This window comes from Excalfactoria chinensis, chromosome 3 (assembly GCF_039878825.1).
Source record: "Excalfactoria chinensis isolate bCotChi1 chromosome 3, bCotChi1.hap2, whole genome shotgun sequence".
Taxonomy (NCBI): Eukaryota; Metazoa; Chordata; class Aves; order Galliformes; family Phasianidae; genus Excalfactoria; species Excalfactoria chinensis.
The window spans coordinates 59,752,017-59,773,544 of NC_092827.1; the positions used below are offsets into that span (position 1 = coordinate 59,752,017).

The 21,528-nt window shown below is 40.8% G+C and overlaps 1 protein-coding gene across 4 annotated transcripts; it reads left to right on the forward strand.

The window, feature by feature from the left end:
• The first annotated feature begins 63 nt into the window (after positions 1–63).
• Positions 64–21,384, forward strand: LATS1 (large tumor suppressor kinase 1). 4 transcript variants are annotated; one of them, XM_072332822.1, is made up of 8 exons: positions 64–286; positions 3,912–4,421; positions 7,313–7,463; positions 8,224–9,752; positions 14,178–14,760; positions 15,749–15,931; positions 16,154–16,260; positions 17,223–21,384. In XM_072332822.1, the coding sequence occupies exons 2-8, from the start codon at positions 4,071–4,073 to the stop codon at positions 17,727–17,729; spliced, it is 3,411 nt and encodes a 1,136-aa protein (XP_072188923.1). In that variant the 5' UTR covers positions 64–286; positions 3,912–4,070; the 3' UTR covers positions 17,730–21,384. The 4 variants fall into 4 exon arrangements, with proteins under 4 accessions (XP_072188923.1, XP_072188924.1, XP_072188925.1 ...); XM_072332823.1 differs by having other exon boundaries at positions 8,227–9,752; XM_072332824.1 differs by having other exon boundaries at positions 7,313–7,448.
• The last annotated feature ends 144 nt before the right edge of the window (positions 21,385–21,528 follow it).

A 21,528-nucleotide genomic window follows, 5' to 3' on the forward strand; every position in this document is an offset into this window, starting at 1 on the left:
GCCCGCGGTAGCGCACAAACGCCCGCCGGGCAGGCCCGGATCCCGCCTCGCCTTCCCCGCCCGAACCCGGGCCGCGGGGGGGGAGCGCCGGGCGCGCAAGGGCGGCCGGGAGCTGCCCATATCCGGGAAGCCGTCCGCGGCGGAGACACCGACAAAATGGCGGCGCCGAACTGAGAGGGCCGTGGCGGAGGGAGCGAGCGGCCGCGGCGGGCAGCGCGGAGGGCCGCGGCGGTCGTCGCCGCGCGGGCGGGGCCGGGACGCTGCCGCTGCTGCCCTCTCGCCGCAGGTAGGTCGGTGGCGGAGGGAGCGGGAAGCCGAGGCCTGGCTTCGGCGCGGGGACGGCCGCGAGCTCTCCGCGGGGGAATGCGAGCCGGGCCCGGGGCCGGGTCCCGCCGCCCCGCGGGTCCGCTCGGCCTCTCTTTCCCTCCGTTCCCCGGGAGGCGGCGGGCTGACTGCCGCCCTGCCCAGCGCGTGGGCCTGCCGCCGCCAGGAGCGCCTGGGGAGCGTCCGTCCGCGGGAAGAGCCGCGTCCCGCTGGAGGAGATAACGGGGCGGGCTGAGGGCGCCGTGTGCCCGCGTACAGTGAGCCGCGCTCCGCTGCCCTGTGCAGTGCGCCCTTCTGCGCGGCGCTCTCCTCATCTGGAGGCGCACGGCGCTGGCAGCGCGTCCTTCGGGAGGCGGCTCGGTGGCTGTAAGCGATGGAGAACGTTGCTGCCTTTTGGTGGTTTGAATCGAGCGCCTGCTAACTGAAGTCGATGGCTCCCAAATTCATGCGTTGGTTTGGTTTTCCTAGCCGCGAAGTCTTGATTGAGATCACAAATAAATGACTGCATTCAGGGTATGGAGCTGGAACCAAAGTCGGCTTACTGCGTGGTTCAAAGTCATTTAGATATAAAATGTGACAAGTTTGCTGGAAAGTTGTGTGGTGCTTTTTTTTTCCCCTCAGCAAAAAGCTGGGAGGTGCTGACAGTTGCGTGCAGCTATGCTGGGTTGTCATGCAGATGCCCATACTGCTGCCCAGCCTTTCATGGTTGTCTGTGGAAAGAGAAGCGTTTGCTGTTTTTCTTACAGTTTGACCCATAGTAGAAAATACCTTTCCTTTCATTTTCAAAGTTTCAGGGTGATCTTTTTTTATTATTATTTTATTATTCTTATTATTTTTTGTCTTTGAACTAGTTTAGGGAATTAGGGAGCTTCATTAGTGGAAGCAGTAGTAACAAACAGGTGTATCATTTAGGTTTAGGGACACACAAGGGCAAAGGGGAATACCTGCTGTAGGGAACCTGCTTTAGCAGACGGTTGGACAATGTCCAGAGGTCCCTACCAAGCAGTGCAGTGCTGTGGTTATTTAGGTGCGTGTCATTTCCCTTGGGTGCAGTCAGCTCTTTCTGGTTAGAGGTGAATGACTCTGATCGATCTCTTACCGGGTAGTAAAAATGTTCTTGTTTTACAGTGTATACAGATGTCTCCACCAGGAGGTGACCTGAATTTTGAAGTTCAGGTGTAGCCAATGTAACACTTGCTTTCTCTGACTTTTGTTAAACTGGGGGTGGGTTTAGTTAGCTTCATAAGCAAGTAAGACTGCTGTTTCGCATAGGCATCTAACATTACTCAGTACTGCTCTCAAAAGAGACAGCCCACCCAAAAGTGACTGTTTGGCTGGGCAAGTTGTCCCAGCCTGATTTTCTCTGTGCGGCCTTACACACAGTTGCACAGGCCCAGGTGAGCAGTGGCAGGTAAGCAGAATGGCTGCTTCATGCTGGTGGAGCTGCAGCTGGATAACGCTGCCAATGGTGAACTAATCGCTCTTAATTGTGGATGAATTTGCACAAGTAACCGAAATTACTGAGCTGTGTCATTAAATGCTATTGGATGAACTCACACGGAGATTTTGCTTTTCTGGAGGTGAGGATTCCTTCGGATGCTATGAGCATGCATCCCTGCGCTTGTGAATTTAGCCAGGTGTTTTTCAATGCCGCTTAAACATTGCGTGTTTTGAAAGTGATCTTGAAAGCGGGCACAATAATTGCTCTCATGACATGCTTTCTGTTGAATCAAGATTTCTTAATACCTTGAGCAAAACCTTGCTGTTTATTATTGAAACTCACTTAGATGCTTGATAATCTTTCCCTTATTCAGTGAGCATTGAGGAGCTGTATACTACCTGACAGCAGGAGAAAACTTCAATATCAATTCCTAACTGTCTTCATTCAAAGTTCTGCACCTACTACAGAGCAAGGAAAGTTTGGATGCAGTTGTAGCGCCAAAGGTTTAAGCAGTTTCCTTCAAGAAATTACAGTATAAAGTGATTTGTCAAGGCAAATGGCATTGGGTGGTGGCACTTTTTGTTTCTTCTTGCAAGCCTGGCTTGCATCTTTCTATAAGCTTTCAGGTTTCATTCATGTATGGGTAGCATGCGTATGCCACCCGTATAATTTGGATGGGTATCAGAAGGCTCTTTTTTCCTATTAGCGACTTGTCGTATATCTTCCTCAGTTGTTAAACACTAATTGGTTTATGGCAGTGCAAATATCACAGCAGTGAAACCAGGGTAAAGAAAGAGTGGCTTTTATGTGGGCCGTGTTTAACTCCTTAGACGTGTTTAATTCGGATGTCTGTCATGAGAAACACCTACACCCTACCTCAAGAGAAAAGTGACACTCGCGAGCATCTGGAACCTCAAAAAGAATCCGTCAGAAAACTGGGAAGGCAACTGTTGGGTGTTGCACTGTGGTATAAGAGCAGTATGAGTTAAGCTTTATCATTCTTACAGTTGCCTGCAAAGACAGTGTTAAAACATGTATTTTTTGTGTCTTCCACTGTCTTTAGTATGTGATCTGCCTCTGTGGAGCCGTACAGACTGCGGAAGGTTTATTCTAGGATACTCTGAAGAGGCAGAGGCTGTGTAACCTCACAGTGTATCACCTTAGTTTCTGTAGCTTTACCATAGTGGTTACAGTACATGCTGATGAACAGCACAAAGGCAGAAGTTTTAGTCCCTCTCAGAGCACAGAGTGCTTTCCCTGATGAGTCAGGGCCTTCAAAATGCAGAAGTTATTTGTTTTTGGCAGGATTTTGTCTTTTCCTTACCAAATGTCACAGTTATGTTCTCAGTGAATTTAATGCTTGAGTTGTTAAACGATATTGCAGTAAGAAAGTTTTGGTGTTCTTTTATCCTCTTGCACTCATCTCTATATTAGATCTGATATACATATATATATATATATATATATCAGACTACTAACAAAATACAACTGGATCCAGAAGGCTCAAGCTGAGAGACTGCAGCAGCCTTAGAAAACTGATACCATAAACGAGATTAGGTGGAAGATGGTGGAAGAAATCATAAAGTTGCATGTGAAGAGACTGGCCATTTTTTACATACGTGGCTGGTGGAGAAGTGATAAAATCACGGTAGTTATATGCATACTTTGTGCTTCCACCTGCTCGTGGAGCTTGGTGTTAGGGCTGTTGAACAGCCAGCTTGTTGGTCCATGCTGTAGCTGACTGCTTGGCAAGTGGAGCAGGCACCTTCCAGCTGTCCTGAGTGCTAATGGAGAGAATGTGGGTGACATACTGGGAACAGCAGACGGAGGGGCAGAGAGGCAGTGATGGGGCAGTGCAGGGGAAGCACGCTTAGCAGCCATGTCTACTCCTTAGGCTTTGAACCTCATTCTAAGTTCCTGTCTGTTCAGACTTGAGGCATTTATGACATTCCTCAAAGGACTGTTAGGAACCCAGCAAAGCTTCTAGTTTGGGTTATATAAAGACTCCCTGAAGATTTTGGGTAACATATCTTTACTAACTGCGATTGCAGCGCTGCATGTCAATGTTTTATTGCCACTAGTGCTGCTCTGTTAGCTTTTTTGCCAATGGATGTGTAATGGGATTTTTGTTTTGTTTTCTTAACAGGGTATCTGCTTTGGATTGTGGCACACGTCAGCACTACGAGAATCATGGTTCAGCAGTGAACAGTCGCTGCCTTCACGTGTTCTGAGACTACCAACCAGCCTTCCTGGAGTTTTGCGTTAGCACGAATCCTTGGTGAAGGTTGCATATATACATGTTTTCATGAAGAGAAGTGAGAAGCCAGAAGGTTATAGACAAATGAGGCCTAAGACTTTTCCTGCCAGTAACTATACTGGCAGCAGCCAGCAGATGCTACAGGAAATACGAGAGAGCCTCAGGAATTTACCAAAACCCTCAGATGCTGCTAAGGCTGATCTCAGCATGGGGAAGATGTCATCTGAAGATCCCCGACAAGGTCGAAATCCCCCCAAATTTGTAACATATCATAAAGTTTTGCAGGAGATAAGAAACTCGCTGCTGCCCTTTGCAAACGAAACTACTTCAGCTGTCAAAGGAACATCAGAAGTTAATCGACAAATGCTGCAAGACCTACAAGCTGCTGGCTTTGATGAGGTGAAGTATTTCTTATTCGAGTTTTAGTGTTTTAAAAACTGTCAGTGTGTTGAATGAGGTGTTGGTCATGGAATGTTTAAACAGTGTATGATGGGCAAAATAGCTTTGAAATCTGGCAGAGTTCTAATTAGAACTTAATGAAGCTGGGATGAAGAAGGGAACAGATTTAGAGAGGCATTGTTCATTTTTTGCACCATTTTCACTGTGTTCTTACATGGTGAGGGTTGTTTTAATTCTGTAAATCGTTTTAGACAGAGAGAGCCGGATACTTTAGAACATGGATTTTGCCTTTGATGCTCAACAGGATTTTAAATTGTGCCCAACTAAAATACACTGATAAAGTATGGCTATTCTAAAGTGAAAGGCAATACCATGTATTTCAGGAACAAATTCTAATGACCTTCTCACATCTGTTAGTAGGAAGTGAGTGAGGAAAAAATGTTAGAGCTTTTTTTTCTCTTTTTTTGCCTGCCAAAAATATTTAACAGGGTATACCATAAAAGCAATTGCAGGTTATCTTCTCTGCAGTATGCTCTTAGGACAAAAATATTGAGATCACAGCACCTGAAAATCATGGGTACAAGTCACTATTCTGCTGTCATCATCATAAAAAAAATACCACACAAAAATTAGATAATCGTGCACTTACTTCCATTCATTCAGTATATGAAAGGAGTTAGAGATGTGGTTTCTAGGAGTATAAAATAAGTATATTTAGAACTCCTGTGTTTTTATTGCAGATTGCACATCTACATAAGTTATACTTATTCCTTCTCTGTAAACCCGGGTAGAAAAGCAGATGAAAACAAAACACGAGCTAGCAAACCACTCTGCCACCCTGGGGTGCTGCCCTTCTCAGGAGTCTGCTGACTTGCCCTAACAACCAGCTCACAAGTTCTGTGATGCTTTGGTATTCACAGGGAGGTTAAGGGGAGTGAATTTCTCCAGAGCTATCAATTGGCATTTACTCAGTAATGTACCAGAATCGGGTGCTGCTTGTGGAAAAAAATGCACTTTCCTCTGGCTTGCCCAAATGCAAAGATTAAGTTGGATTTTCAGTAAGAACAGAAGGATTTCTTAATGAGAAATGATTTGATAATGATTTGTTCCTTATCTGTGGTTTGCTGCTGGAGTGGTTTTGGTTTTTAAAATAGATTCGCTCTCATCCATTTTTGCAGAACGGGTCTCCAGTCAGTTTCACAAGCTGTGAGATGGTTTGTGGCTGGATAGTAAACTAGGAAACCATCTCAAGTTGGTATTTCTGTTGGAGCCTTTGTGTCTTGAAGCCTTTTGCTCTCCAACCCTTTGTTCTTAGATGCAACCAAGAATTTACAGGGCACTTGCGTTTACATGGACCCCTTCATCAGATGCAGAGACAGCATAAGCAGTTTGTGCCATGTGTTAACCCACAGCTGTGTTCCCACAATAGTCCATATAGGAGTGGCCTGTGGACAGCACCAGGGAATGGATACAGCTGATAGCATTTTTCAGAGTGAGGGGGTTGAGACAAGAAGTAGGAAGGAAAACAGGGGGTATTTTGAACTGGGTATTCTGGATGGGATTGCAGTTGGGTGCTTTAGCTGCCTATGGTTTGGCCAGATTGGGCTGTTTCTCACTTACATTAGGTATGCTTGTGCCTTCTTTGCAACAAGTCAGTCTTGCCTGTAATAGTTGAGATGTTGTAGCCGAGATGTTGCAGGTGTGTCTCATGAAGAAGTTATGAGATCAAATGCTGTAACTTCTTGATCTAGCAACGTCACCTAATCTGTGAGCATCAAGACTATCTTGTTTTATATATATGTATGTATATATATATATATGTACTTTCCTGTTTTGTTCATTTTGTTATTGTTTCTGAAGACTGCATATTTTGTACATTTGCAGTGCCAAAAACATTCAGATGTAGTGGAAGTATAAATGTGGGTTTGAATTTGAAATTGATACTGACCTCCTCCCTTGTGAGCCCTCCTCCCTTCCGAGCCCTTTTGGATTTCCCATTGATTTCACTGGCGGATGAATCATAGAATGGCTTGGGTTGGGAGGGGACCATAAAGATCATCCAGTTCCAGCCCTCCTGCCATATACTGCTGTAATTTGGTGACTTGTTCGAAAATAATGTGAACTGAAATGATGGCTTTGGTATGACAAAGTATGGCCATAACAGATCACTGGAAGGCAGAGTAGTTAATTAAAGGGAGTCACTCTGTGTATATTTTTTTCACATTCTAAGTCAACTGCAAAGTACGATTCAATAAAAATGGGAGAGGAGTGCCTGACTGTTTTGATTGCCCATTTCTTGACCTCATCTCATCAAGTCCAGAGAAACGCCACGGACCCATAACGCATTTTCCATTGACAAACCTGGGATTGCTCATCTGATCAAAGCTTCTCTTTGGATCTCTTAAGGATGCAGCAAATCCCCACCACAAAAGTAACAGAATTTCTGACAATACTGTGATATTTACTAGTAAAAAATACTGGAGGAGAAGCTAAAGGATATTTGTTGATATTCCAAGTTTGAAGAAAAATGAGCAAATGCCTAAGTACTGAATCACATTTGTATATCTTTTATAGAATAAATTAAGTTAGATGGGACCTCTAACTGTTATCTGAGTAATGCATATAGCTTATAAATACCTAGATAGACAAACTATAAGAATAGCATGGTGACGCAGTTAATATCAAAATATAGTTGGTTTTTTTGGAAGATGCAGGCTATTAATTTTTTTTGGAGGATCTGTTCTGGAGGAAACATTGTCATCGTAGTTTTAAGATGATTGAGAGAAGTCATGTACTTTGAGAAAATTTCTGGAGGATATTTGACTAAATTCTTGTGATTTTTATTATTCTTGCCATTTTTAGTAACTTTTTGTATTTAATTTTCCCTGTAGGATATGGTTATACAAGCCCTTAGGCAAACTAACAACCGTAGTATAGAAGCAGCCATTGAATTTATTAGTAAAATGAGCTACCAGGATCCTCGTCGGGAGCAGATGGTTGCAGCTGCAGCAAGGCCTGTAAATGCAGGTATGAAACCACCAGGTAGGTGCATCCATGGCACTTCAGCTCATTAACTGTGTTCTTACTGGTGAAAAATACAGAATAGCAAATTATAACCTAGCACGCTCTTGCATGTGCTTAGAGTAGAAGAGAGGAGGTGCTGAGATACAGTATTTTGCTTTGAAGATTATTTGTGTATAATAGAATTCTTCTGAAACATGAGTGTCTTTGGTGTGAATTTATGACTTGGTTTTTTTAACTATCTGATTGTTTTTAGCATTTTGTCTTAAGTATTTGAATCACAGAATCATGGAATCACCAAGGTTGGAAAAGATAATCTCCAAGATTATCCAGTCCACCTGTCACCAATATTTCCTGCTAACCTGTGTCCCTCAGTGCAACACCTAAACAATATCCTTGTATTATATCCAAGGAATGATACTCAGATCTCAGTCATTTTTGCCCCTAGTTGTTGTGATACTTGTATTTTTTCTCGGTCATGTACCATTTAGAAATCAGCGAACTTTTGATTTAAAGTTGAATGCTGAACTTTACTCAAGTCATCTCTTTGAAGTTGTTTTAAATCCACAGTATAGGTGTGAGGGGAAAAAATGATAAGTCAAGTGTAGCAACATACAGCATTTATTCTTAGTCTATGAAGCAAAACTAGTTGGTGCTTGTATGAAGCAGCTAGCTAAATGCTACCATTGAGTTATAATTTTCACTATTACTCGCAAAGTTATCATAGTTAGCATGTTCTTTTCCTGAACTGATAGAAATGCTCTTTTGTCTTTTGTAAAAGCAGGGACTGTGCAGCAGTCGGTTAACCGCAAGCAGAGCTGGAAGGGTTCTAAGGAATCCTTAGTTCCTCAGAGACACGGCCCTTCCCTGGCGGATGGAGTAGTTTATCGCTCAGAAAGTCCCAGCTCTCAGCCTGATGTAGGAAGGCCGCTATCTGGATCTGGCATTGCAGCATTTGCTCAGGCTCACCCAGGCAATGGACAAAGAGTGAACCCCCCGCCACTCCCCCAGATCAGGAGTGTCACGCCACCTCCTCCACCACCTCGAGGGCAGACACCCCCTCCCAGAGGAACCACGCCACCGCCACCTTCCTGGGAACCGAACGCTCAGACAAAGCGTTACTCTGGGAACATGGAGTATGTCATCAGCCGTATTTCTCCAGTGCCACCAGGTGCATGGCAGGATGGTTATCCACCTCCGCCGATGAATCCGCCACCCATGAATTCTTCCACTCAGGGTCAGAGAGCCATGAGTGCTGTCCCCATTGGAAGGCAACCAATAATCATGCAGAGTTCTGCCAACAGCAAGTTTAGTTTTCCCTCAGGAAGGGCTGGAATGCAAAATGGTAATTGTGCAGCAGAGTTCATAGTTCACCAGAATGTTGTGTCTGGGAACTCGGTGAGTCGCCAGCCACCTCCATACCCCATGAACTCAACTAATAGGCAGAGTCCAACAGCACTACAGATGCAGGCAGGGGGATCTGCTCCCCCTTCAGCATACACCAATGGGAATCTTCCTCCAACAATGTTGGTGCCGAATAGAAATAGTCACAACATGGAACTTTACAATACGAATGTAGCTGGAATACCTGCATCCTGGTCACAGCCTCCACCTGTGCAGCCACAGTCATCACCTGGCAATGGGCATGAAATCCCTGCATGGCAACCCAACCTTCCAGCACGGTCAAATTCTTTCAACAACCATCATGGAAATAGGCAGGGTCACGCTAGCAGCTCTCAGCCTTCAGCCACTACAGTAACAGCTATCACACCAGCTCCTATTCAGCAGCCAGTGAAAAGCATGCGTGTGTTAAAGCCAGAGCTGCAGACTGCCTTAGCACCAACTCACCCTTCCTGGATGCCACAACCAGTACAAACCATTCAGCCCATTCCCTTCCCCGAGGGTCCATCTTCAAACATGGCTGTTATGCCACCTGTGGCAGAGGCTCCAAATTACCAAGGTCCACCCCCACCTTACCCCAAACACTTATTACACCAGAGTCCGTCTGTCCATCCTTATGAGACTGGACCCAAGCTTAACAAAGAGGAACCACCCATTTCATCTAAGGAGGAAGAGAACGAAAAGAATTATGAATGTGTTGATTCAGCAGACAAAGAAAAGAAACAAATTACAACATCGCCCGTTCCTGTTAGAAAAAACAAGAAAGATGAAGAACGGCGAGAGTCTCGTATTCAAAGCTACTCCCCTCAGGCTTTTAAGTTCTTCATGGAGCAGCATGTGGAGAATATACTCAAGTCACATCAGCAGCGTTTACATCGGAAGAAACAACTGGAGAATGAAATGATGCGGGTAAACCCTTTCTCCTAAGTTTTTGACTAGAATTGTCTTCATGGTAGGACAAATAGCACAGGTACACAGAACATTGTGGTACAGCATGGTGCTGAGGGCTGTTCTTAGTTTACTGTATTTCAGATGTGACAGTTTCTTTATTTGCTTACATACTTCATTGTCTTCTTAGAAATTAGTTTAGTGATATGTGGTTTCTGTATGTCTAAACACGGCTCATAATTGGTAAGGCAGAAGCAGCAGAATTTCTGTATGAACTGAGATTTAACTACTTGGCTTATAGCTTATTTTATGGATTCTGTTTAATCCTGATTTTATTTTGCATGAGCTCTGTGCAATGTTTTAATGGTATGTATATATGTGTAAGCAAACATTGCAGGGCCGAGTTGGTTCGCCTTTTATATAGTCACTTGAACAGCGATATCTTTTGCAGCTTGTTCCCACTAAGATGGTTTTTGACATTCCTACCTTAAAAAACAAACACAAAAAAGTGTATATTTCTAAAATATCTTTTATAACTCAGACTCTAAGTGTGTCTGTTTTAACAAAGTGTAACTGAATGGGGTGATAACAAACACACACCTGCAAGAGTATATAGAAGCAATTTCTTTGCGCTTACCTGAAGTCAGTGGTCTGTTCCTGAGATTTCGTGTTCTGTGAAACTATGTCTAAAATGTGAAAGAAGCAGGTGATGTATGTATGTGTAACTTCAAAAGTGAACATCATGAGAAGTAGATTATTGAGACCTGCGGAAATGAAGATTTGAGATGCATTTTATATATTCTTAGCAGCTGTAGTTGAAAATTGGACATAATTGGGACGTGCCTTTTAAAAACGTACTTGGCTAATGCTTTCTTGAAATGCTGCTTTATTTTATTGAAGTGTTTACTCTTTGAAAATTCCTTCTGTAAGTTACAGTGTTTCATGTTTGGTTAATCATAAGATATGTGAATGTTAGCAAGATTTCCTGAAGTTCTTTCTAGACCTTTATTCTTAGTTTTCTCTCTTTCCTTTTCACTTCCACTAACAGCTGATTTAAACTGTTAAGGTGTGGGAAGCTTTCCTGAACTCTGTAGCCTCCATCCCTGTGTAGGCAAGTAAGATTTTTGGAGCAACAGTATTTTTTATTAAAGAGTAGCATGATCCCTTTTTAGAGGTCTTTGCATGCAATCCTGCATCAAAATTAAGCATGAATTTTATTTTGACTATTTTTGAGTACTGAAAAGTAAGATTATAACTCATGTTGATTTGCAAACTTCACTTTCCCTTCTTCCTGTGTTGTTTCGTAGTATCAGAATCATGTCTTACTTAAGCAAAGACATTGATTGTAAGTTTTCTTGAATGTTTTCTTTGTACATTTAAAGCACATAAGTGAATGTCTTTTTTTTTTTTATGTGACATTTTATAATATTTGTGCTAGATTAAAAGTTGGGATGTTTGATTGCAGACTGAAGCAGGGGAAACGCAGTATTACACTGCAGCAAGCCTCTCCTCTTTCATCAGGTTAAAGGACAGAATTTCCACAACAGTGAAGTATATTTGAGGTCTTTGTGAGAAGGAGAAAGGGTAGTTAGTTCACTGCATATTGTTAGGAAGTTTAAGAGGATTAAACAGGTATCGATCCCCCTATTTTCTTCTCCTTGGTAGGAATTTTGAAAATCAAAAAAGAGGACAGAAAGTATCTCAGCAGAAGTATCTGCCTTCAGGAGATGCTGTATTTCTAGGATAGGTGATGCGTTCGTATTCTCTTGGCCCTTTTGGGGAACTGAATGGAGGTCTGTCAGAAATATTTAATTTAAATGGGTGAATTTACTTCCCTTCCACTTGTGCTCAAGTATTATGCTGGATACCTCTGCCGCAGAGAGAAACTTCAGTAGTTGTGATCTAAGGCACAGATAAGAAGGAAGTAAAATGAGAGTAAGTGGTGTGATATTGTATAGCAGTTCAAACTTGTGCCTGATGCTGAATAGGAGTTCCAGGAGGTATGAGTGCGTCCGTGTTTGTGCACATGACAAAAGTAGTTAATTTTTGGTAAATGCCATAGCTGAGAAAACTTTTAGGAGATTACTGCAGTGCAGGGGGAGGGAGGTCAGTTTGTGATGAACGTTTACTTTAACGAATGGCATAGGAAAAAGTGAAGACTGCATTTGGGTGAATAGATGTTAAATTAGGCTATGTAATTTGGATTTTACAACAAAGTTGTTAGAATGCAACAATGAGAAAGCAACAGGGATTTTGGAGACTGTATTTTGTATGTCTCACTGTGATTAACTCCCTCCTAGTGTTTTGTTCCCTTCTGGACCATTTTCTTTGCTAGTTTTCTAACTGACCAGTGGCATTCTGTTTGTGTACAAGTGGAGCTGCCCTGAAGCAGACTTAATGGTGCAGGGGCACTTGAGCAGCTGACACTGTGTTGTCTGAGCTTTAAAAAATGTCTTCTTGACGTTTTGAGTTCCTCAGAGATGCCGCCTTCTGCACTGAACTGTACCTGAAGCACATTCATTCACAGAAAACTTGAGATACTTTCCACTCTGTCTCTCTTTTCAAGGCCACTGCCTTGGTATTCCTACGGTAACACAGAGGTCAGTTGTGTGCTTTGGCTGTGCTTGGGGTAGGGAGTTGGACGTATTTCCCATATCTAATCTGAAGGCTAGCTCTGTGTAGCTCTAGCTACCGCTTTTCTGATTTTGATGAAAAAATTTGTCTCAGATTTGAGACAACCTTCCCTATTTACGTCTTATTGCTATTCTTGATAAAACTTTGGTGGTTTTTTTTTGTTTTTTGTTTTTTTTTGTTTTTTGATGCTTGTAAGAAAACATCTGTGATTCTCACTGTGGGATTTTTGGTTTGGATTGATATGTGGTATACCGAAGGCATTTATAAGATACTGAGTGATACCTAATTGGTCTTTTAATCACTCCTTTTTTTTCCTCAATCACATATAATGTTTTGTCACAAGTTGAATTTACAGTTGGGCAAAGCGTAGGAGTCAGCTGTTAACAGACAGTTTATACACACCTTTGACTAGTGGTTATCTAATCTTGGTGATGGTCTTGCAGTAGTATGGCGCAGATAGTAACTTAATCATTGTAGCGTTAGGGGATGGAAGTTGCAACATCTGGTATCAAGCATCAGTAAAATATTGTGACGCTAGGAAATTGAAAACTTGTGCTGAGTTACTGTTGTTCTGTTTACAGGGTTTCAATTTATGCCATCTTCCGTTTTATGATTGGAGTGTCCAGGAACTAAAAAAGGAGAAAGTAATCTGTAGGTTGCACTGGCAAATCAGTGCTGTTGGCTGCCAGTTTCAAGCCAGATGGGCAGAAAAACTATTGAAATACTATTTAAAAAAAAAAAAAAAAAAGGAACATAAAAAATGTTGAAAATGTTTACAGAAAACAAAAGAGGGAATGAGCATAAAGCCCTGTGGCAGTAACATCACAAAGGAAATGGCAATTTGAAGAGAAATTTTTCTCATGTTAAACCAAAACGAAGAGATACCCTGATACCAGGGCCTGAAATTCTCCTCAGTAGGTGCTATTGGAACGCTTCAAAGGAATTGAAGTCAGAAAAGCACCAGTAGGAGGAACCTGGGTTGGAATACGATGAGAATGCTTAGTGTGGTTATAGTAGATAAGGGTTTCTGTGCTCTAGGCAGTGAGTTTCATGTGGCATGTTAGTATTTCAGCTGTCAGAGTGAGTGGTATTGACCGAACGCCAGGTATGTTCATTCAAGATAGCAATACTTGCTGGGAAATGACAGTGGGTGGAGGAGTGAGCCACTTCCAAGAAACTGCTCTGTCCAGCTTGCAGCAGAGAGAATGTGATCCAGGCCCTGTTAGAGACAGGTGGAACTTGTGGTAGGGAGGGAAGACTGGGCCTGGGATTGTGGTGGAGGTGTGCCCTGGGGGTTGGGCGGGCAATAGGAAACAGTGCCAAGGTTTAAGGTTCTACCTGGTGTAGATAGACATGAGCGTGGGAGCGTTGTATCCCCTCCTGTAACTGAGAGTATGCTGATGTGGCCAGGATGATTAGTAACACTGCTTCAGCTAGAGTGTAGAAGCCTTTCCCACTGCGGCTCCTTAGTTAGTTCTCGGTGGGTTACTGCTTATCTGCATGTCTTGGCTGGCTTTTGCTCTGCATGAAGAATCAGGGAGACAGTTAATGCACATCGTTATTCCGATTAATAAAAAACAGGGCAGGTAATACTTAACAGAATTTTGTAAAACATTTCACAAAGGAGATAATCCTATTTTTTTAGGAGGAGGAGCTGAGGAACAAAGTTATGAAGTAAGATTAAAAGGATCTTCTTAGTCTCACATATATAAGTATTTTGTTTATTTTGCTTGAGTCTTGTAATGATATGAAGATCACCTAGAACTAAGAGTACTGTTCACTCTTCAAATGTAATTCTGTTTTGCTGCACAGGTTGGATTGTCACCAGAAGCCCGAGATCAAATGAGGAAAATGTTGTGCCAGAAGGAGTCTAATTACATTCGGCTAAGAAGAGCTAAAATGGACAAGTCCATGTTTGTAAAAATTAAAACCCTGGGAGTTGGTGCATTTGGAGAAGTTTGCCTAGCAAGAAAAGTGGATACTAAGGCTTTATATGCAACAAAAACTCTGAGAAAAAAAGATGTGTTGCTTAGAAATCAAGTTGCCCATGTTAAAGCTGAGCGGGATATCCTTGCAGAAGCTGATAATGAATGGGTGGTTCGTCTGTACTATTCATTCCAAGATAAGGACAATTTGTACTTTGTAATGGACTACATTCCTGGAGGTGATATGATGAGTCTCCTAATTAGAATGGGTGTCTTTCCGGAAAATCTGGCACGGTTCTACACAGCAGAACTGACCTGTGCAGTTGAAAGCGTTCATAAAATGGGCTTCATCCACAGAGATATTAAACCTGACAATATTTTGATAGACCGTGACGGTCATATTAAATTGACTGACTTTGGACTCTGTACAGGTTTTCGATGGACCCATGATTCAAAATACTACCAGAGTGGTAAGAGAAATAGAAAACTTGTTGTTGTTGTTGCAATGTTATTCTTTTGAAGAAATTAAATAATGAGTTAAAAGATGGCTGCAACATTACAAACATGAACATTAAAGCATCTAACAGTGTTTCTACACACCATTCAAATTACAGACATTTAGGGAGCCTTTCTGAGTGTAGGTAGGCACTGATTCCTTAAGAGAGAAGCAATAAACTGTGGTGCTGAAAGTTTCTCCCATTACTACATCCTGAAACTTGGAGAGGAAAGATGTAGCAGCATCATTGCATAGATAACAACTCTAACTCTATTTTGAAGGTAGGGCTGATGTTTTAGGTTGATCATTCTTGGAAAATCTGCTGAGTGTCTTTGTAACTGTTGATTTCTTTTGAAACCCTACTTGATGACTTAAAACAGTGGTTTTAAAAAAGTTAAGAGGAAAAAAAAAACAATTCTATGAGTGATGAAATATAGATCATATATTAATTGAAAATTAACTTTTTGATTCTTGGAGACTTCTTTTTATTTGAAAAAGAATCTCTGAGTTACTGTTAGACCAGGCTATGTTGGAGTCCCTCAAGAGAAAGCAGAAGTGTTTGCGTTATTCCAGATAAGAGATTGAAACTGATGCCTTGGAAGGCTTAAAACCTGATTGATTTTTATTTTTGGTAATTAGCATCAATTGATGCTTTAAATGTTGTTTTTCTCTCTTTGTGTAATGACAAAAACAATATACACGTTGTATAGTCAGTATGGTTATGTTAAGAAAAAAGAATCAAACTTTCTCATAATTATTCTGCAAATTAACTTCTCAGATGTGGTTTGTATCATAAGCAAAAAGTCAAAATCCTGATGTTTTAAGACATTTCAGATATTTTTCTTGAGTGGTGAAATAGTTTCTATTTTCTAATAAAAATATAATAAATGAAGAGACTTTCATTCTAGTTGAGCTCTGAAATAGCCTTTCTCAGTTTTGGCGTTTTTCTCCCTCACTTGCAGGTGATCACGCACGTCAGGACAGCATGGATTTCAGCAATGAATGGGGTGACCCAGCAAACTGCAGATGTGGAGATCGGCTGAAGCCACTCGAACGTAGGGCTGCACGTCAGCACCAGCGCTGTCTGGCCCATTCCCTTGTTGGCACACCTAACTATATTGCACCAGAAGTACTGCTACGAACAGGTAATGTGTTTATTTTTATTTTTTTATCACAATCTTTCTGCAACATAACTGGCGTTCCAGTAGCAGCCTCACCTTTCTTACACAAGTGCTTTTCCCAAGTGTGTATCTTGATTAAAAAGTAGCTATTAATATGGAAATCTGAAATGTATTGAATAGAATTATCTGGTGAACTTGCAGGATTAAATGCATGCTGAGACTTTGAGTACTTTTTTTTTCCTTCAGGTTACACACAGCTGTGTGACTGGTGGAGTGTTGGAGTAATTCTCTTTGAAATGTTAGTGGGCCAGCCTCCTTTCCTAGCACAAACACCTCTGGAAACGCAAATGAAGGTAATTTTAAACACCTCATGGCAGCAGGTAGAAAAAACTGAAAAAAAACAGAGTTGAAGTGGATGCGATCCTTTTAATTTATAATGGAATCAAAGGAGATTTTTTTTTTTTTTTGAGAGTGCTGCTCGTTTTAACGATGTTAAGAGCTAGCAGGATTCTAAATGTGGTGGTATGCTTATTTTGTAAGGGGACTTCAAGAATCACATTTGTGTATTTTATCTAGTTATGCTGCAGTTGTACCAAGTAAAATCACGTTTCATTTCTTAACCATCCTCTATAACTAGAAGTGTGTGCAGGAAGTTATTAATTCCACTTTTTTTATCATTTTCCAGCAATCTGAGTGGTGTTCTGCTACCACTTGACTTCCATGCTCACTTACATGCAGAAGATTTCTTTTTGCAATATCTGCAGGTGCTCGGCATGTGAGAGTGGAGGAGTGTGTCTGCTTAGGGTTGCTGGCAGCTCAGAGCTGTTGGTCTCTCCCTTCCCTGACCTCACCTGGTTGAGGGACTATGAGGCTAATGCATTATTCTGCAGTGCCATTTTTACGTAACAGCATTCAACTCCCATAGTTGGCCCAAATGTACTTCTGTATTGATGTGTAACTTCAAATTTGTTCATCTTTACAATAGGTGAAATAATTAAACATTCATTCATCTCACCTTCTTTTAAGATTGTAAGCCCTGTTAGGCACCGGTTGTTGGTTTATTTTATGATATCTTGTGTGTTTATGGCAGGCATATTCCATGCCAGACTCTAGTTTAGATCTGGACTGTGAACAAACTTTAACATTTTGCCAAACTTTCACACAAAATGTTCTTTCTGTTTCTGAAAAAACAGCTTCACGTTTTCCCCCATTAGTCTGAAAACATTACTTCTGTTGAGTGACTTTGTTAATTTTCACAGGGGATTTTCTTTTTTATGAAGTCATAAATAAAATAACGCATCTTCTTACTTTAAAGGTTATCAACTGGCAAACTTCCCTTCATATTCCACCTCAAGCTAAGCTGACTCCGGAGGCCTCTGACCTTATTATTAAGCTATGCCGAGGGCCAGAAGATCGTTTGGGCAAAAATGGTGCAGATGAAATAAAAGCTCATCCATTTTTTAAAACTATTGATTTTTCAAGCGACCTGCGGCGGCAGTCAGCTTTCTACATTCCCAAAATCGCTCATCCTACGGACACATCAAACTTTGATCCAGTCGATCCAGATAAATTGTGGAGTGATGATGATAAGGAAGGAAACGTAAACGATACACTTAACGGATGGTACAAAAACGGAAAACATCCTGAACATGCCTTTTATGAGTTCACATTCCGAAGGTTTTTTGATGACAATGGCTACCCATACAACAATCCAAAGCCCATTGAGTACGAGTATAGTAGTTCGCAGAACTCAGAACAGCAGTCTGATGATGAAGAACAAGCAGGTAGAGGGGTTCAAAATCGTGACCTAGTTTATGTTTAGTAGAGGAGCGAACACTAAATAAACGGTTTATTTTGCAGCTGACATTTCTGAGAAGTGTTTTCTCTGAACAGAATTGAGAGAAGATTGCTAGGGTGGATATATGCACGTTATTTTAAACACTAAGCTGTCTTCAGTTTTCCATCTCTGTACATTTTGCTTCCCCCAAAATCCAGGAAATTCCTTTTCAAAACTTAATTTATTCCAACATTGTTAATTGTTTAATTTAGAAGAGATTTGATGTTAGGTGAAAAATTATCACTTGAATTTTATCATTGATCTCTGTACTCTAAGTACTTCAAATAGGAAATAGTGGTTTATTTTTTTCCACCCTGAAATGATGCCTGATATCTATTTGTACATATACTAAATAATTTTTAAAAAAACAAGTCTTTGTTTCAGATTTTTTTTTTAATGACAGCTCTTCCTTCGCATTGACCAAATATAAAACTAACTTCACACTAATAAATCTTATCTGATGAGTTTGGCAGCCTCTTCCTCCCCTTCCCGATAACCCTCACTGCTCTCTGTATTTAGTGTATTTATTCAGTGTTGGGGAAAACTGAGCCATCTTATCTAGTGAAACATTTCCAGCTGCTGTGACCGTGGCATAGTTCTCAGCTTTCAAACAGGAAAGAGTCTTGGCTGTACTATCATTGTGAAGTGATAAAGCATTAGAACTGGTCTTTTATTAAATACTTAATTGAATTTGACACTAGTAATGCTTTTAGTATGTGAGTGCACTCAGGGCAGAGGTCCTCACTCAGAAACAACTTGTCTCGTGTCATCAGTTCTCTTAAGGTTTCGAGAGGAAGCAAGCTTTAGGAAAAATACTTTTTGAAATCTAGTTTTAAATTTTCCAACAAACTGTAAATTCCAACTACAACAGAACTGTAAAGTGCATTTAAAAAATATGGCCTTAGTTGGAATTTCTAGTTTGAAAACTACATTTTAGAATAGTTTCTTTATTATAGGATTGAAGTAGTAATGAGAGAAGAGCAGAAAGTATATTTTTTTGAGACTTCTCGTAGAGGCTAGTTTCATTTGCTTTTAACGAGTTTCCTCCTAGTGACACTGGCAGTGAGAAACGTCATGCACCCATCTATCTGAGCTGTTAGTTTTCCTTGGTACGTTTTCATCTTTCACAGCCCAGTTCAGATGAGAACTAGTAACCTGTGTCTGTCTGCTGTGTATTCTGCATTCCTGTTTCACAACTTCCCACAGCGGGTGAGCAGGTGTCCCTTTGGCCTCATGGTGGGAGGGCAGTGAACCTGCTGAGGTTGCCAGGAGCAGGAAGCGAGGTAACCCTGTGACAAAAAATTCCCTGAGACAACACCTGGAGTTTCAGGTGAGAGGCAGAAAGAATTACGCTTTTATTTCTCTCCATCTTGCTCTGTTCTATGGGTTTAACACAGCAGTAAAGAAAATGCACTATTTTTAGTAAACTTCATTCCTTTTTAAATCCATCCTTCTTGGAATTGAATTCCAATAACTTGTTAAAGTGTACCTGTATAGTATCGGTGCTCTCTTAAGTTATTATTTTGTGCCACTGCATTGTCCTTGTGACTATTCTTGCAGCAAACTTCAGTTACTAGTTCAGTTTTCTCAGTAATTTGGTCTAAGAAATTCTCGTGCACTTTCAGCCATTTGTTGCCTTTCTGTGCTCCAATTCAGTACCTGTTTTTGTGCCAGTGCAACTATTTACAATGCTGATTGTTTGCTTGGCGTAAAAAACGGTTTTTAGCATCTGGAGGTTTGTTGTAGTGTGTGTTCATTGAAGTGAACCAGTGTGGTCCAAAAAATGGCTAATGTTGGCATAACTGAGGGAGGAGTGAATTGCATTGAATGCAGGGATGGCAGCATGGAAACTTCATAAACAGGCTTTGTCACGTGAGAAGACGTTCTTTTAAATTCACCCTTGTCCTTAGAAGTGCCTGGAATTAGAACATGCTTTAAAAAAAAAACAAACAGAAAAAACAATGCTTTTCATAACCAAGTAGTTATTTTCTACAGTGAAAATGGGCTGTAGCTTAATAAAACAAATCACATTTTGTCCAGCTGTTCTACAACTGTTGGAAACGGAACAGCTTTTAAGATTAATTTCTTTTAGTTTGAATATTACAAGATGGCTGCAGCGTATAGCTACTCCATTTTATGTAAAAAGGATGGTTTTCAGTGTAAATAAACTTTTAAAGGTTATCCTCTTTCATAGTAAGTATCCCAGTAAAACTGGCCTACTTTGCTTGGAGTAAAGTATAATATATTACTAGTTAAAGGTAACTTAATGAAACCCACCTTACCATTTGTGAAGTTTGCAGAGAAAATAATGTCAGTTCTTCATTATTAAATTGACTGTTAGAATTGTTTGTTTTTGTTTTTTTTTTTATTATTTGAGTATACTTCTCTTTTGCTTGCTTTATATTATGTTATTGTATTCCTATTTAATGTTGTAACTGGTCTCTAGCTAGTGAGTTTAAAATACAAAAACAAAGCCACCAATTACAAAAACCCAAAAGGGTCCTGCAAGGCACCGCGATTCTGTATGAGCAAAAACGATGGCTTTTATTAAAAGAAACTGAGTGTTTCAAGGACATGCAAATACTGAAATACTGAATATTGCTTTACCATTTCAAAACAAACATAGAGCTCACGCTTTTAGACTTCGGTAGATGCTTCTAGCATTTTCTGTTCCCTTGTGTTAGAAGTTGTGATGTTCCTTGTGTGAATTTTGCCATCTGTATGCTAAACGTTTCTTTGCAAAAATGCAGTGTGTTTCAGTCCACGTTCTTCTCTGAGAAGGAAAAGTTGCTTATGTAATGATGGTTCAACTCCAACATACTATGCCTTACCCATGTTTGAAACGTCACGTTTCACACACTTTGAGTCTATTGAGATTCTTCTAGCTGCTGCTTAAAACATGGGTATTTCACTGGCTACTCATCATGGGGATTGGTTTATACTGGCAGTAGAGAAACCAGCAGCTGTGGGATTATGCAGTGAGTTTTAGTTCAGATTACTTTTCTCTCTGTAAAGCATGAAAATAAATTTCTCGTGTGTGTCCTTGTATACATATAAATTGTATTTATAAGATATTCTATAATCGTATACTGTATTGTAAATACTATTTGATATTCAGTGGCATTCTATCCTAGGGCAGGCCCTCTTGCTGTATCTTTTCTATCCTCAGTTTGTAATAGACTCTATAGAATATATGGCTAGGACATCATTGAGGCTGACTTGCCTTCTGCTGTTGCAAAGCTCTAAGCTGTGAGTGGGAATGATTTAGTCTCATTTAATATTGTTTAGCTAATAGGCGGTGCAGTGGGTGGGTTCTTAGATGTTGCTGCTGTCACTGAAGATACCGTTAGGCATTGGTTTCAGATGTCTCTGGCATTTCAGATCAGACCTTTTAATGTTTGCTTTAGTTCAGCCAAAGCAAAAAGATGTTAAATTGGGTCAATGTGATAGTAAAACATTTGAATGCCTTAAGATGCTCTTGATAAAGGCACTATTCAAGTTTACTGATTTATATATATCTATATAGGCACATATATAGATATATTGTGTGTATATGTGTATATATAATGTCTTTTTTGTATTATAAACATTCTTCTGATTGTCACAGTTCCTTCGGATCTTCAATTAAATACATAGACCACTGCACAATTCTGCTCGAGCAAATTATTTATTACGTGTTTTGTTAGTAAACTTAAGTCTTGCATTATCTCATGACCATCCTAAGTTACTTACCACTCTTTGAGTGTTCTGTGCTTGTCTCCGTCACAGCCTGGATGCTCACTTT